Source organism: Giraffa tippelskirchi, chromosome 1, assembly GCF_054371585.1.
Source record: "Giraffa tippelskirchi isolate mGirTip1 chromosome 1, T2T-mGirTip1v1.2.pri, whole genome shotgun sequence".
NCBI classification, from domain to species: Eukaryota; Metazoa; Chordata; class Mammalia; order Artiodactyla; family Giraffidae; genus Giraffa; species Giraffa tippelskirchi.
This window is the reverse complement of record NC_137275.1, coordinates 190058786-190076651: the sequence shown is the minus strand read 5'-3', so window position 1 is coordinate 190076651 and position 17866 is coordinate 190058786. Positions and strand designations below refer to the sequence as shown.

The 17866-nt window shown below is 41.4% G+C and overlaps 1 protein-coding gene across 3 annotated transcripts in view; it reads left to right on the top strand.

Annotated features, from left to right (window-relative positions):
- EBF2 (EBF transcription factor 2) overlaps positions 1 to 17866 on the top strand; it is a 223231-nt gene that overhangs the window by 143399 nt on the left and 61966 nt on the right. For all 3 annotated transcript variants that reach the window (XM_081516491.1, XM_081516501.1, XM_081516510.1), the window contains one exon: positions 12703 to 12784. In XM_081516491.1, coding sequence (XP_081372617.1) covers positions 12703 to 12784 — 82 coding nt within the window. The remainder of the gene's footprint in view (positions 1 to 12702; positions 12785 to 17866) is intronic.

Here is a 17866-nt window from a genome sequence, read left to right as displayed (position 1 = left end):
AGGAGATGCAAGAGACTCAAGTTCAGTCCCTGGGTCGGGAAGATCTCTTGGAGGAGGAAATGGTAACCTACTCCAGTATCTTGCCTGGAGAATCCCATGGGCAGAGGAGCCTGGTGGGCTCCAGTCTATGGAGTCCCAAAGAGTTAGACACGACTGAGCACACACACACATCTATTAAGCTTACCTTGACCTTCTAGATTCCAATCTCGCTTCAAATTTTCTACCCCGGTCATTGACCCATACCTTGCGCTCTCCGGATCCTGGTTTATTTGGGGGAGAATTAAGCTTCACGGTTGGTTATAATACTGTCTAGTTTCACATTGTCAAGCACACAGATGCATACGTTTCTTTGAGACTCTACTCTTCAGCATGAAAGAGGGGCCCTTCATTGTAATCATTACCGAATGGATACAGTACTAATGGAACTTAATTGTTTCCACTAGATGGATCTCGGGTGTTTTTGGCAGCCAAAATGAAAATGACTCAAATACCATCAAAGGGGCTTATAAGCACCCAGCATGCACAGAGTGTTTTGATATACAGTGAAGTGTTAATATCATTATCTCTTCTAATACAACATACGGTTACTTTAATCCTCTCCCGCCTCTGTGATCTTGGAAGATCCGACAGATAGAAGGCAAAGAATAAAACACTATATACGAGGAGACAAAGGGAGAATTAGTCCCCATCCTCTGAATGCGACTTTTTTTGATTGTTTGAATGTTGGCTTCAAATATGTACCTTTATCAATACTGACTTCTGTATCCTCCACGCTAGTTTGAGTTTGTGTGCGACATCAAACATACCTTTTCGCACATGTTCTTTCCAGATTTTTTTTAACACTTACTTAGCAGTTTATAGAAGGAAGTGAATGATCTCCTCAAGCTGCTTACAAATTAAAAAAAAATCTGTGCTTATTAATTATGCAGGATTAGTCTAATTATAATTCAGCAAATTAATTAGCGACAGAAGGTGTTCTGAAACATTGGAGTACATTTGCATGTTAAATGGAGAGGCTAGTCTGTAATATATGTAAATTTATGCATGGCTTCATAGTTTAATTTAAAAATTTGCAGCTGCATATGGTATGGGAGCAGGTGAAAAGTCAGTTTTAGTTTAATGATGCTAACAAACATTGGATGGTGTCCTGTCTTAGCAAGAGAATGCATTCATATCTGCTAATCTACAATTCTGTCATCAGAATATAACATTACATAGATGCTCAAACTCAAGGTCATTAGCGAATGCACCCATAGGTGCAATAGGTAGCAAGCTGAAAACTGCAGAGAGAAGCAGTGATCAGAGGGATGCAAACTCTCTGAGCTTTTTGCTACATAATCAAACATTGCGTATGGAGACAGTCAGCCTTCTTTTCGGGAAAGTTAACACTCCATCCCGTGTAAAAAGGGGCATCTTTTTGGTATCTATTCTGTCAGGTGTAAATAGTGGTCCAACCTTGATTCCCTTTCCAAATACTCACATTTGCACTTCGTTTCAATTTCCTGGAGCCGTGGGAAAGTTATTACCGAGTTATGAATTAATGGTATGGTAGAGAGTTTTACACATTGGCCTCAACCATCTGGCAAAACAGTAAAACCAGCGGACCAGGCAGCAGCAAAGGGCTCTTGGTGTAATTGGTGTTCACTGCTCAGCCTAGCATAGATGAGCTTCATGGGGAGGGCAGAAAGGTGGGAGGGGGAGGAGAAGGCTGCAGAGGGGGAGAAGGGGGTGCTCAGGAAACAGGATGGTAAAGACCCACTAAGCTGATGGCTGGCTAATAACTACATTTCTTTCACCCAAGTCGTCCTGGCATTGGAATGGGAAATAGATTTGTATTCTAGTTCTGAAGTCTCACTGAAAGATGTTTTCTGAAGTCAGTCTGTAGCATGTCCAGTGTTGCTCAGATTTCTTTTTTCTTTCTTGATGAGAAAAGAGAGGAAGGGACAGGGTGAAGAAGAGGATACAGGTTAAAAACAACAAAAAAGGAAAAGATGGAACCATGAGCATTGCAAAGAGCCCTCCAAAGACAGTTTACGAGAACAATTGGAATTACAAACATGCTCTTAGTGCTGTGTTTCATTCCAATTCAAGCCCAGAGAGTTCAATTATTATTTTCATTAATGGTGTCAGATTTTCATCCAAGTGCAAAAACAAGCTCTTCTCCTTAGAGATTTTTCTCCCTACAAGCCTCCTGGTGCCAAGTAATGGAATTCAGGAGAGTGAAGACATGTCTGAATACAGAAGGAAAAAAAAAAATCCCTACATGTAACCTCAGGTCCTCAAGACACTATAGCATGTCGCTGGTCAGAAATAAGTGGCGAATCAAAGAAGCCCCTGTTTTTTGCACCTTGGAGCTGTTTACAGTCGATTGCTTGCCACTTGAGCTATGGGAGACATTCACTTCCAGAGAAATCATGAGATGGCTTTGAAATGAAGCCTGTAGATATGGTGTTGGAATAGCATAAGCGGAGGAGTCGCTCCCTTCTGGTGCCTAAGTGAACACAGCGGCTTCCGCTCAGGAGGCAGTGTGTTTGGTAACGAAGGGTCCATTGCCAAACCGAAATGCCACTTCCAGGAGCTTATAATTGGGAGTGAATGCCGAATAGAAAATGATTTGACGGGGCGCGCTGCCAGTCAGCGGGTGTAGGCAGCTCTGAATTCTTTTGCCTGACCACGGGTTATTGGAAACCGCCATGAGAATTTTGACCTACCATCTTTTTCATTGTTGTTGTGCTTTTCCTGCAATCTGTTGGCATGGATTAATTACATATTCTTCTTTTTTTCTTTTTAAAGTACCCCTCCCTAAAGATTAAGGGAAGTTCTTCAAACAGAGAATATACCAATATTGAGAGAGAAACAGTGCAGAGAGAAGCAGGTTTGAATTTGTGGCAACTCGCCTCTGGTATAGGTTTGTTTGCAAAATGGGCCATTTTCAAGTGTGGCTGGTGAGAAGGGGTAATTCAGAGGAGGGGGGTGTATCAAATGGTAAAGGTACCAGTTGACTTCCGGCTTCTCTGTCCATGGGATTTCCCAGCAAGAATACTGGAGTGGGTTGCCATTTCCTCCTCCAGGACTATTCCTGACCCAGGGATTGAACTTGAGTCTCCTGCATTGACAGGCAGATTCTTTACCACCAAGCCACCAGGTACCAGACATTTACCTAAATACTTTGCATGGATAACTAATCCTCACTACTGGCCTGGGAGGTCATGTTACAGAGGATGAAACTAAAGGTCCCTATTTTTTTTTTTTCTTTTTATGATAAATATTAAGCAAGCAAGCAACAACAACAGCAACAATAATAGTAACTGCAAAAGCCTTGACATCATCTGGAAATGGCTTCATAGGGACACCCCAGTGAGCTGCCACATATAGGACTGAAACTATCTGTCACCAAAAGAGTTTGCTTGCTGGTCTATTTAAACATCTCCAGTGTAGAAGACTCTCCTCTGTCCCCTGGGTAATGCTTTTCAAAATTTAGCTTTGGTGACTTATTCACAAAAAATTTTTCCAAGACTTATTTCAACTTCTTATGTTACATGTTTGACTTCCGGCTTTTTTTTTTTTCTTTTCCCTCCATAGTCTTGATGGACAAATTGACTTTGTATTTTCCTCATCCACTTGAGCAACATTTCACATTCTTTTTGCAGGTGCTACAGCTATTTGGGCCATGCCTCCTTTGGACCACGTGGGTTCTTGAGATGTCTTGTTTCTCGAATATCTGATAGACTTGCTTATCTTCCTCTGCAGCTTCTAGTACTGCCACAGAATTTCTAGAGAACACAGTCCCTGATAGGAATGATAGACATTGTTGTTGGTTTTCTTGTCTTGTTTTGTAACATGTAGAATGACTCCATTCCTATCTACAAAGATGAAGGAAGTGATGTGATCTCCTGTGTAGATCAATGAGGTACTGATCCCCTAAAAAAAGAAGAACTGCTTGGCTATGTGTTCCATCTTTTCCTTCCAAAGAAACTTGGCCAAGCTCCCACCTTAACAAAGTTTTTCTGAGTCAGACAAACCTGAGGTCCACTCCTGGCTCTTCCACTTACTAGCTGCTTGCCTTTGGGCAAGTAATCTAACCTGAGTCTTGATTATCTCCTCTGTAAAATGGGAATGTTAATTCTCCTCCTCTCAGAGTTGAGGGGATTAAATGAAACCATACATTGTGAATAGTATTAAGTCAATGATTAGGGGCTATTTATTTATTATTATGGGGCTTCCCTGGTGGCTCAGAGGATAAAGCGTCCGCTTGCAATGCGGGAGACCTGGGTTCGATCCCTGGGTCAGGAAGATCCCCTGGAGAAGGAAATGGCAACCCACTCCAGTACTCTTGCCTGGAAAATCCCATGGACAGAGAAGCCTGGTAGGTTACAGTCCATGGGGTCGCAAAGAGTTGGACACGACTGAGCGACTTCACATTCACATTTATTATTATTAATATAATTATTATAAAAATTAGACTTTTAGCCAAGGGGAGTTAGAGTATATGTAAACAGAAGTAGGGACTTCCCTGGCAGTCCAGTCGTTAAGACTCCATGCTTCCACTGCAGGGGGCACAGGTTCCATCTCTGGTCAGGGAACTAAGATCCCACATGCAAATGGTGTGGCCAAGAAGTAAAAAGAAAAAATGTGATCAGATGTAAAAAAATATATTCCTTAAAATATTTCTTTAAACTTGTATCTTTCAGATCTGAATTGTTTCAATTCATTGAAATCATGCAGGTGATTAAGCCTTAATGGTAATACAAAAGCCTTAATGGTAATACAACCCTTTAGGAATCTCTGTGGAGATTAAAGATTCTGTACCTACTCTATTTGTGTATTTATATTTACATTTTTAAGGAGCCATTTAAATAAGTGGATTGCATAGAAAATCAGCTTATAAAAAGGAGTATTTGATTTGAACTTAAATAAGCCAGTCAAAAATTTTAAATTGTCTCCTCTTTCCACGGATCTTTTTGGGTCTTTGTACCAGCTGCCTCTTACCAAGCAGGTCTCAAGTACCAACCAACCATCCTCAGATGTCCCATTGCCACTTTTGTTAGGGTATAGCAAGAGTCAACTGGAAGTTTGACTTCCCAGTGCTTAGTGCTTAGTTGTTCAGTCATGTCTGACTCTTTGTGACTTTTTGGCCTATAGCCCACCAGACTCCTCTGTCCGTGGGATTTTTCGGGCAAGAATACTGGAATGGGATGCCATTTCCTTCTCCAGGGGATGTTCCCAACCTAGGGATGGAACCCCTGTCTCCTGCATTGGCAGGTGGATTCTTTACCATTGAGCCATCGGAGACTTCCCAAAGTCTCCTCACTTTTATAGACTTGTGTGAGAGTCTTCACAAGGCTTTTAGAGCTCCAGGTCCCTTTCTCATCAACACCTCAACAATCAATAGGTTGATGAAGGTCACATCATCATTAGGCCAAGGAAGGGGTCCACTGCTATCCTTCTCCTTGTTTGGGCTGCCTGATTTTGTATTCTGTTGGAGGCTTTCAAGGGAGAAAAATGTGTTTTCTCTATTGTCAGAAGGCTCAAAGAGGATATTACAGTTAAGACCTAAATTAAAGCTAGAATATTATCACTGTGTTTTACACTGGTCTTAAGCAGAAACCAATCACTTAGGGATTCTCATACCAGATAAAGCAGAGTGAGCTGCCATATGGGCAGTTCTTAGAGTAAGAAAATAGCCCCATGGATATGTCCATCCATCATGGCTTCTCTCTCTGCCTGGTCCTGTAAAGAATGTAAGCTTGAAAGAATCCTGGCAGAAGAGAGGCAACTGCCCATTTATTTCAAATATGCTTCTATGATTCAGTGCATCCCAACATAGTTCTCAAAAATGATATAAAGGTATTCTAAGAGATCAGAATTATTTTCTTTTCAGAAGTATGTTCAAACAGAGGAAGCCAATTATATCCTAACTTATTGGACGCTGGAAAACAAAGTTCAGCAGTTAATCCAGATGAAATGTGTCTTCCTCAAAAATCAATAGACATAGACCTTTAAGCACCTACATAGTTTATCAACCTTATATGTGGCTCACACTTTAGTGATCCAACCTGTGTATGTGGCCATTGTGGCTGAGAGAGAACCAGATACAGCATCCCAGCTCTTGAACTTTGGAGAGGGTGGGAGTTCCCCATCTTCACAGTGTGTAAGATGTGGCCATGTCATCACAGGTGCTGTTTCCAGGGTAGATGGAATTAGAATTTTTTTAAAGGAATAAGGAATGAAATTTCAAAGTGAAAGGCATTTTACATATTATTTTGCATAGACAAAGGCTCTGCATAATGGTAGCTATTACTAGTGCCAAATTCACTTTATTTGGCTATATAGCCCTGTCTAATCTTTTTCTTGGGGCCTTCCCCAGTGGCTCAGTGGTAAAGAATCCACTTGCAATGCAGGAGACGCAGGAGTCTCGGGTTCAACCCTTGGGACAGGAAGATCCCCTGGAGGCAGGCATGACAACCCACTCAGTATTCTTGGCTGGAGAATCCCATGGACAGGGAAGCCTGGAGGGCTACAGTCCATTCAGTTGCAAAGACTGAAGTGACTGAGCACGCAGTTAATCTTTTCCTTGAAAGAAGCCTCTGTGCCTTCCTCAGTGCTTTCTGAAAGTTTTTTTTTTTTAATTGGAGGTATACTGAATGGCCTCTTCCAAAAATCTGGGGAAATAGTATGCTGGATTTTGCCCTGTTGTTTAGTTGCTCAGTCATGTCCAACTCTTGGCAACCCCATGGACTGTATCCAATCTCATGCAACCTGCCAGGCTCCTCTGTCCATAGGATTTTCCAGGCAAGAATACAGGAGTGTGTTACCATTTCCTTCTCCAGGGGATCTTCCAGACCCAGTGATCGAACCTGCATCTCTTGCATTGGCAGGCAGATTCTTTACCACTGAGCCACCAGGGAAGCCCTGGGTTTTGCATCAATCAGATCATTGGCTATAATCTCTGGTCTGGCATGAATATTAAGTAGTTACTCTTCTTGTAATTTAGAGATTTCCCACTGCCCCCACCACCATACCTGAACTTTATACCTTATTTGTACATCTAGTTTGAGTCTCAGTTTTTACTTGGGATGGGTTCAGGACATGTCTAAAGCCACCTAGGAGATTTTATTATGTTCTTGAACAGTGCTTTGTGCTTTAATATTCCAGAGATTGGGAGAAGAGATTTCTTGGGTACTAGGTAATCTTAGGATTTTGCATGTGTGCTGAGTCACTTCAGTCGTGTCCAACTCTTTGCAACACTATGGACTGTAACCCTCCAGACTCCTGTGTCCATGGGGTTTCTCTAGGCAAGAATACTGGAGTGGGTTGCCATGCTGTCCTCCAGAGGGTCTTCCCAACCCAGGGATCAAACCCGTGTCTCCTGTGGCTCTTGCATTTCAAGCAGATCCTTTACCACTGAACCACCGGGGAAGCTTCTTAGGATCTTTTTCAGACCCGTATTCAGAGGTCTCCAGGCTCATCTCAGAAACGGAAGGAGCACATTTTACACAGTTTGGTTTTATGTGCCATGGAGGCAGGGATTTTGTCTGTCTTGTTTGGCACTTTGCTGAACCTTCATGGCACGCTGTACACTTAATAATTGGCCAGATGAGTAAAGGAATGAATTCAGCAGGGCTTTTAGTCATAAGCATTTACTTCTGTGCAACTATCATTGACCTAATATTTCCTTTTGGAGTGCTATAATCTCTCTCTCACTCTCCAAGAAACCAGAATCCTTCACAAGTTTTTTGTTGTTGTTTTTAAATTTTTTTTCAGACTATGTTTTCTGAAATTTCTCTTTAAACAATTATATATACATATATTTGGGCTTCCCAGGTGGCCCAAGTGGTAAAGAATCCGCCTGCCAATGCAAGAGATGCAGGTTTGATTCCTGCCTCAGGAAGATCCCCTGGAGTAGGAAATGGCAACCCACTCCAGCATTCTTGCCTGGAGAATCCCATGGACAGAGGAGTCATGTGGGCTGCAGTCCATGGAGTTGCAAAGAGTTAGAGATGAATGAGCACACACATGTATACTCATATATATTTTAACTTTTAAAAAACTCTTTATAGTTTGCTTTTGGAGTATACTAGAGAACCAATTCATTATTGTAAAAACCAGTAAATAAGGAGGAATTATCTAGCATTTCTCTTGATTTACCTATACAAAGTTAAGCAGTGATATTGAGATATAGTTTACATACTATAAAGTTCACCCATCCAAAGTGTACAATTCAACGGTTTTTGTATATTGACCGAGTTGTGTAACCATCACCATGATCTTACTGGTGCAGGAAGCATAGAACTCCAGATGGGGCTTGCAGCCAGAAAGATCCACCAGTTCAAATCCTTATTTCTGTTGCTGACAAGCAGTGTGATCTTGGGGCAAATTTCATAAATTCTTGGCACCTTTGTTTTTCCTAGCTGTGAGATGATTCGTCACTCATACAGTTGTTGTGGTAAATAAATGAGGCAATGGATATCAAGCACATAGCTTGGAGTATGGCACAGAGCTGACATTTGGCAAACTTTCTTCTCCCCTCCCTTAAGCTACTGGGCCACACAAGATGGTAGGCAGGGGTAGAGATGGCTGTTATCTGTGATATTCCTGGCTACTTTCTCCTGCTGCCAAAGCACAGAGAAAGGATCCTAAGAGAAGAGCCTCTTACTCAATAACCGGCCCATCAACCTCTGGCCAAGGTATCAACCAAGATGCCTCACTTTCTACCCATCAGCTGATCTTGGTGATTCTTCTTTCATAGTCTCTGATCAGGAGGGTTGTCCTCTCTCAGAAAACCCCTGCACACACCTCCTCTTGGACTTCAATAAGTCATAGACTTTTGTCTTCAGAGTTTCTTCTCCCAATGTTTCCATTTCTGGAGGGTTGTCAACTCTACGCATTTTTCTTTGCAATCACAGAATATTAAGGTTGGAAGAAACACTGGAGATAATCCAGTTAAACCCTCCTTTTAACAGTCATAGAAACTGAGGCCCAGAGGAGTGAAGTGACCTGCTTACATAATTGGTAGGAACTCAAGACTTGTACACTGTCAGCATTTAATAGATATCAGTGTAGCGAAGGAATGAATGCCTTGGGGTCTGTTCTCGTGCCTCACTGGACCCAGGAATCAGATTGAAATCTGAGAGCTTGAGTTCAGGTTTGGATCCCACTCTCTACTCCCTTTCTCTAATAAAACAAGGATAAACCTGTTGCTATTAGCCTGCACTCATAAGGAATGAGATCAGAAGCCTAGCCAGGAGTACTGCGATAAGTGGTTAGAATATTTCTGAAGTCAACATTGTTTGGAGAAAGTGAAAATTACAACTTCCAGCCTGATGAGTCTCTGCGTGTTTGGTCTGAATCCTGTGGTTCACTTTGGTTTCCCATTTCTGAGTGGAAAGAGCTGAAGGCTTCACAGGGATCTAGATGCAGGGGATTTGTTCTCTGCGAGTTACCCTATGGTTAATGGGTGAGATGGTGAGTAGGGGGTTCTGTACCAAGCGCCCTGAGCATGGCAGGTGGAGGGGAGGAAGGGGGGAGACATCAGTAAAAGGAAGAGAAGAAAACTGGAGAGGTCAGTAAGCTCCACGTGTATGTGCGTTGCACACTCAGTCATGTCCGACATTTTGTGATCCCCTGGATTGTAGCCTGCCAGGCTCTCTGTCCATGGGATTCTTCAGGCAAAAAGACTGAAGCAGGTTGCCATGCCCTCCTCTAGGGGATCTTCCCAACCCAGGGATCCAACCTGTGTCTCCTACATTGGTAGGCAGATTCTTTACTGCTGAGCCACCTGGGAAGTCCCAGAATTCATTTAAATTGATTTCTAGGCCCACATCTGAAATTCACAGACCATAATTTTTGGTGCTAGCCATTTAGAAGTGAAGTGAAGTGAAGTGAAGTGGCTCAGTCGTGTCTGACTCTTTGCGACCCCATGGACTGTAGCCTACAAGGCTCCTCTGTCCATGGAATTTTCCAGGCAAGAATACTGGAGTGGGTTACCATTTCCTTCTCCAGGGGATCTTCTCAACCCAGGGATCGAACCCGTGTCTCCTGCATTGCAGGCAGACACTTTACCGTCTGAGCTACCAGGGAAGCCCCATTTAGAAGTAGTTATACTTTCTTTTAGAAAATACTATACAATGTAAGAGAATTTTTTCCCTCTCTCTCTCACCTCCTCCCTCCCTCCTCTGCCCTTCACTTCCCTTTTGTGAACAGGATGTTATATCCTTATTGTGCTGGGTGCTGGGTAGGTTACAAACTCAGACCCTAGGCAGGCAAAAGAGTCAAAATGGGGAGGGGTTTTCTAACCAAAGAACTGTTAAGGGTCCTAATTTAAAATGAATAAAGCCTTTCAGCAGGCCCCCTCTTTCCCTAAATCAATTTGATTTTATGTAAACATTTATCTCCTTTGCACTTCCATACCATGCATCTAATACTGCCTTGGTGAACATTAATGTTTTCAGCAGGTACATTTTGGAGAAAGAGGGGATTGGGTAGATGAGGGGAAGTATAACAAAGAGAATGCATTATAAGGAGCCCAGTGGCGGTGAAACTTTCCAAAAACCAAGGAATTTGTGAGAAAGAGAAAATTTGGTTTTAGTAGGGGAAAAGATATAAATTACTGATCAGTTGAGGAGGGGTGTGAGTGACAGTGCTCAGTTGCTAAGTTGTGTCCAGCTCTTTTCAACCCCATGGACTGTTGCCTGCAAGGTTCCTCTCTCTATGAGTTTGTCCAAGGAAGAATACTGGAGTGGGTTGCCATTTCCTTCTCCAGGGGATCTTCCTGACCCAGGGATCGAACTTGCGTCTCTTGCATTGGCAGGCGGATTCTTTACCACTGAGCCACTTGGGAGTGAGTGGGTGTTGGTGAGCAAATTCCATGTGAGGTCAGGGGTTGTTGTCTGGAAAGGGATTCAAGTGAGAAAATGGCTGGTTTTAAGTCCTTTGTGACAGCATCTCCAGGCATTTTAAGTGGCTGTTGGTGACCCTGCTCGGAAGGCACAAGTGAAAATATACTCCCCCTTAAAAAAGAAAATGTTTGAATTCTGATTAACCTGTTATTAAATACAAGGCAACTTTCTTTTCTAACATGCTCCGGCTGCTCTAGACAAACACCCTATTGCACTTTCGAAAGCAGAGGCAGGTTGTGAGCTTGAACACTACAGAAAGCATCAAGGGGCATCTCTTCTGCTGTGTCATTCTCTGCCTGGTACCTCAGATAAAGGCCCTGGACACCTTCATGGCCCAGGAAGTGATGCCTAACCTCCCCACCCCAGAAAAGATTCAAAAAGAGAAATGAAAAGCAGATGCTATAAAATTTGAAAATAATATTTAGCTATTCTTTCCAAATTCACACCCAACCTTATTCATACATAGCGGTCAGGAGCACTTGGTCAAATATTTTTAGTAAATCTAGAGAAAATGCTCTAAAGAGTGCAATTCCTCTTCTCTCCTCTTTCATCATTTACTGTTTATCTTCCCATCAGTGTTTTTTTTTAAGTGCTAAATACAATTAATTAGAGCACTCTCTAATTCTTTTGTGTGATCGTGAAAGAAAGAAAAATAAACAGAAGGTCACCATGGGAGCATCTCACCAACCGTTGCTTTGAAAAATAGAATTTTGGGAAGCATTGTTGATTTCTACTTATTTTTGTTGGTAAATCCTGGGGAAAATGTATATCTTTTCCTTTAAAGTTCTAATTCAAGGCATGGATGTGAGAGTTCTGAAGGGACTTTGGGACTGCGGTAAAATTTCGTTGTCATAGTAACAGAAAGGGAAATAGGCCTTGCTCACCTGGGACTTTAACACTGCAAAAGCTGATTTTTTTTTTTTTTTTAAGGAAAAGGACTCTGCAAGTGAAATAAATGAAAAACTTATTGTATTTCAAAACAAAATTCCAAACATTAAACAAGTAAATGGCTGAAAAGACCAACTTCTGCCATTTTTCTTGGTTTCTGTCCTCATCTGATCAAAGAAGCCCAATTCTAAAAGTGCACAGAAGGGTTATCTAGAATAATATTGGCTTAAAAATATGTCTTACGAATAGTAACCTCAGACTGGTATTCTGCACCTTTGTATTTTTCTGGATACTCTATAGAAGGTCTGAAAGGTCATTCACACTTGTTATTAATATAAAAACCCCAGCATATACCTGCACAGACTGACTGTCTTAGGAGAGTAACATTGTTTTCTGATTTCATATCTATTGGTTGAAAATATCAGACCCCCTTTGTGTGCGAGGGTTTACATGTGAGGTCTGTGCATGTGCAAATGTGTGTGGCCAGCAGAAAGCGACATATGTGAGGAACCCTGGGATTCTGAGCTAAGTCTTGTCATTTTTAACCCTCTGGAGAGAGATATTTTTGTACAGCAGGAGTTACTCCTGTTTGTGAAGCCTTTCTTCTTCTTCCTCTCTCTCTCTTTTTTTATTTGAGAGAGAGCACACCCTAGCCACTCGGGGCCAGTGTACAAACCAGAACCCAGCTTGTAAACCACTCCACAACGCTCAGCAGTGATGGAGCCAACTTGGGACCCAAAACATCCAAATTTGCAAATTGCAGACGGTCAGCTAGCGTTCCTTCCCAGGCAGGGCTGGCTGAAATTCCCCAGACCTGAAATCCAATCACTTTCCAATCAAATCTAATATAATGCAGATATAGTCTCTCTTAAAAAATGTTTACTTAAAAAGGTAACACATTGCTTTCTCTTCACAGATTCTTTTTAAAATTTTTCCTCAAGTGCAATCAGAATTGTTTGAAAACAGCAGGAAACCCAAGGGACATGAGAAGGTTTCAGGTAAGGGACCTGCAGTTCTTGCCTGGTAAATAAGTCATCCTATTTCTTCTCTCCTTAGCACTTTCTTTTTTCCTTTTCCTTTTTTTTTATTCCCCCCTAGAAAATATTATTCACGGATGCTGCTAACAATAAAAAAAGATTACTCTAAATGATCACCCTCTTCAGATAGTACTGAAGGTTTCTTCATTTTGTAATGTTTAGGACTTCTGTGTCCACTGCCAGAGCCCCAGGGGAAGGGCACCAACCCAGGCTGGAGATTTGATTTTAAGCCCTCAGGCTGCCCTGTGCACACACAGCTGCCCACAGCAGGAACCATGATCTTGATATTCAGCCACCTTGGGATTTTTCAAAGCCCCTTCTCTGTGCTTTCTGCAAGCAACAGCCTCTTCCTTTCCTTTGCCACCGATTAACTATTCAGTGGTCTCTCTCGGAGTGTCTGGGAGAGCAGCCGCCTAAGCAGCCGTGGTCACTTTAAGATCTCAGCATGACAACAAGACCCACGGGACAGTAACCCAGCTGCCTGGCAGTTAAATCTGCCACCAGTTTCATCACCCCTGCCACTGATGTACCGGGGATACAAGCTAATAAAAACAGAGAGCGAGGCAAAGTGTGTCAGGTTGGAGATGTGAGGCAGGGCAGCCCGCTTGGCCCCCTTCCTTCATCTTTGATGGACCCACATTTCATCCACCAAACGGCTTTCCTGCCATTTGCACCGTTGAAATACCTCCCACTCCTTTGCCCATAGAAAAATGGGAAACATGTTAAACAATGATATTCCAGCTTGAGACTTTAAAATCCTGGCAGCAATGTGGGAGATGGGGATGCTTAGCCTCACGTTTCAGGTGGGGAAAGCAAGGTTCTGGGAGTTTAAATAACTCACCTGTCACCCCAGGAAGGAGATGGTGGAGCTGGGAGCCAGTGTCTGATCAAACTCCTTGCACTGGATCCTGAGTTTGCAGCATGTGCATCTGTTAGGCTTATGCTTGCTATTGCCTTTGTGGAGAGTCTTAATAATTTCTGAACAAGGGGCCCATATTCTTGTTACACTGGACCCTACAAAGGATGTGGCTGCTCCTGTCTGGCACTCGGAGAGCTTCTGTGGTTTAGCTGTGGCATTATTAAAGAGTTAACAGGGGAGATGGGTATGGGCAAGGCCAGTGAGCACAACCTTGAAAACCAAAAGTTCCTCTAATTTTTTTTTCACCGAATCGTGAGTATCGAACAATCTTCTGGTGACCGGGATGTTTTCTGATTCCTTGTTTAACACTAATACCAGCCTCTTCTAAAAAGTTAAACCTCGCTTCTTCATCCTATAGACTCTTTTCCTTGCTGTATGATATGAGGACAAATAGAAACAAGAAGATTTTCTTGGGGGTCAAGCAGGAACATTGTGCATAGTGGAAGCTTATGGCACTCAGTTTCCAAACGGAAACATAAATAATTTCTGTCCAAAAAGAGTGGAATTCCAAAGTGCCCAGATGATCTAAGCTTAGCTTTCATGTCCAGAAGGAGAGGCAGGGAAAGAAGCTGGCAGCTTAGATTCGTATCCACCCTTATTCTCTATCATCCCTTCCAAAGAGCTTTAAATTTGAGAAGACACTTCTAAGAAGCTTTTAATAGAATGCATTATCATTTTATTATTTTACCTTTATTTATCCCTGATTTTAGAAATGTACTCACTAAGTAAACGCACCTAATATTTCTTCTACTTCTCTAAAACTTCTCTAAGTGAAGTTTTTAATGAGCTTGAATTAAAAAAAAAACTTTTAAGTGGATTTTATGAGTCATTATTTGGGCACAAAAGCTTTCTTGGTAATATAGGTACAAATACACTCAATGAGGCTGAATTTTTAACAGGGTTAGAACAGATATTATTCATCTCAAAATATGAGAAATTCTTATCCTATGAGAATGTACTTGACTTTTGCAAAGGCAATGAAAAAGTTTTTTATAAGCTTGTGGATTCTATGATTGTCTCATTTCTGGGGTACAGGTAAAGTCAACAGGAAAAAGATCTTTTGCATTTTTTTACTGAGATATAATTCATATAACATATTCACCAGTTAAACCATTTTAAAGTGTGCAATACAGTAGGTTTTGGTATATTCACAATGTTGTGTAACCATCACCACCATATCATTCCTGAACATTTCCATCATCACAGAGGGAAACCCCATACTTCTCAATTCCTTTTTCTCTCCACCCACTGACAACCACACATCTGCTTTCTGTCTCTACAGATTTGTCTGTTCTGGACATTTCCTGTAAATAGAATCATACAATATGTGGCCTTTAGTCTCTGGTTTCTTTCACTTAGCATAATGCTTTCAAGGTCCATCCATGTTGCAGCATGTGTATTTCATTCCTTTTTTTATGGCTGAATAATATTCTATTGTAAAATATACCACATTTTAAAAATCTGTACATCAGTTGATAGACACTTGGGTTGTTTCTGGTTTTTGGCTTTTATAAATAATGCTGTTGTGAACATTCATGTATAAGTGTTTTTTTTGTGGACATGTTTTTGATATCTTGAGTATATACCTAAGAGTAGAATTTCTGGGTCATATGATAACTTCAGCTATAAGTGTTTGAGGAACTGACCAGTTGTTTTCCACAGTGGCTGCACCATTTTATGTCCCCATCAGTAATATATAAAGGTCTCAATTTCTTGATATAGTTGCCACTACTTGTTTTCTGTTTTAAAAGAAAAAATCCTGACTATCCTATAAGTGTGAACTGGTATCTCATTATGGTTTTGATTTGTTTTTTCCCTAATGACTAATGATTTGATCATCTTTTCATATACTTTTTGGCCACTTGCATATCTTCTTTAATGAAAAGTCTAAAACTGAGTGATTTCACTTTCTTTCTAAAAGTGTTAGTCGTTCAGTCCTGGCCGACTCTTTGCAACTCCATGGACTATAGCCTGCCAGGCTCCTCTGTCCATGGAATTTTCCAGGCAAGAATACTGGAGTGGGTTGCCATTCCTTTCTCCAGGAGATCTTCCCAACCCAGGGATTGAACCTAGGTCTCCTGCATTGCAGGCAGATTCTTTACCATGTTAGCCACCATCTGAGCCACCAGAGAAGCCCAAATTTCTAATTCAAATCCTTTAAATGAAGTGAAGTGAAAGTCACTCAGTCGTGTCTGACTCTTTGTGACCCCATGGACTATACAGTCCATGGAATTCTCCAGGCCAGAATACTGGAGTGGATAGCCTTTCCCTTCTCCAGTGGATCTTCCTGACCCAGGAATCGAACCTGGGTCTCCTGCATTTCAGGTGGATTCTTTACCAACTGAGCTATTGCCCATTTTCAAATTAGGTTACCTTTTTATCATTGAGTTTTAGGAATTCTTGATGGGCTTCCAAGGTGGTGCTACTGGTAAAGAACCCACCTGCCAGTACAGGAGATGTAAGAAACACAAATCGATCCCTGGGTGGGGAAGATCCCCTAAAGAGGGCATGGCAAGCCACTCCTGTGTTCTTGCCTGGAGAATCTCATGGACCAGGAGCTTGGCAGGCTGCAGTCCTTAGGGTCGAATAGAGTCAGACATGACTGAGGCAACTTAGCAAGTGTTCTTTATATATTCAGAATACTAGGCTCTCAGATAAATGATTTGCAAATATTTTTCTCATTTTATCACTGGCTTTTTACATTCTTGACAGTATCCTTTGATTCATCAAAGAATTGGAAAGTTTTATACTGTACTCAGATTCTCTTATGAGTATAGCCTTCTATGAAGGATCTTTAAAGTGGAGAAAGGCTTGCTTATGTGCTCTGAAGGTCAAGTAAGAAACTTGGATCAAGTTCAGTATATGAAATAAAATCAGAGATAGTAGATAATTATGAGAATGTGCTGAAGGATATATGTAGTCTGAGTTTTATAAATATATGTAAATGTAATCTATGTATTATAAATTTATACTTATATATATATATAATCCAGAATGACAAATGTAATAATTTTAAAACATATGGACAAATATCTTCAATTCTCTACCTCTGCTTTATGATCAAACATAGATTTAATCTAATATTTTGTTTTTGGTGGAGATTTTGACCTGAGCAGAATAAAAATACAAAATATTTCTAACCAAATCATGGATCCAACCAAACTCTCTCTCCTCTCTCCTCTTCCGACTCTCCCCCAAACACTGGTGGAACCTAGGTTCCTTTTCCAGAAACAATCAAATAACAAAATCATTATATCACACATTTTCCAACCTGAACCAAACCTCTCTTCCATTCAAGTCCTAACTATTGTGGGTATATAAAATATTTATTGAAACATAAGAGTTTTAATTCTTTTTTGGGCTCAGACCCCTTTGAGAATTTCATATAAGCTATAGTTTTGTCCCAATAAAAAGCTATGTTTCAACACAGTTATATTTAAAATTTCAAGGGTTCCCAAATGCCTTAAAACATCTCTGAGAAGTGCATGGACCCTTGATCTGAATAAATGAAATTTATCTAATACCCAGTGGACATCCTCCATGTAATTTAACCCTTACGATGGGGACCTGTCCACTTAGGACTTATCCTGATGGTATTTCCATTTTCTTGGCTTTAAAGACCACCTGTTCCCAGATGCCTCCTGGATCCGTGTCATCAGACTTCTCTCCCTTCTCTGGAGCTGCAGAAATCCAGCTTTACCTCCCTCCTGGGCATCTTCTCTTGGATGACTAATGAGCTCATGTTCAAGGCAGAACTCAGTCCTACCTCCCTGATCCATGCCTTCCTCAATTAAAGCATCACTCCCTTCTGCTAAGTATCTATAAAATCCACCTCCCTCTCCTGAAAAACTGCCACAGACCCTTGTCTCTCCTCCTTCTTTGTCTAATCTATCCTCAACACAGCTGCCAAAGTGATCTTTTAAAATATGTCACTCCTCTGCTTAAGTATGTTATAAATATCTCCTGTCTATGGACAAAAGCTTGGATATAAAAGGGCATGGCTGAGAAATAGCTTCATACCAGGCAGGCTTCTGCCATGCACCCCACCTAATGCTTCCATATGCCCCCCACCCATCAGGCACACCTCACTGATTTCTGTTCCATGCAAGACTGCTTGGAGACTT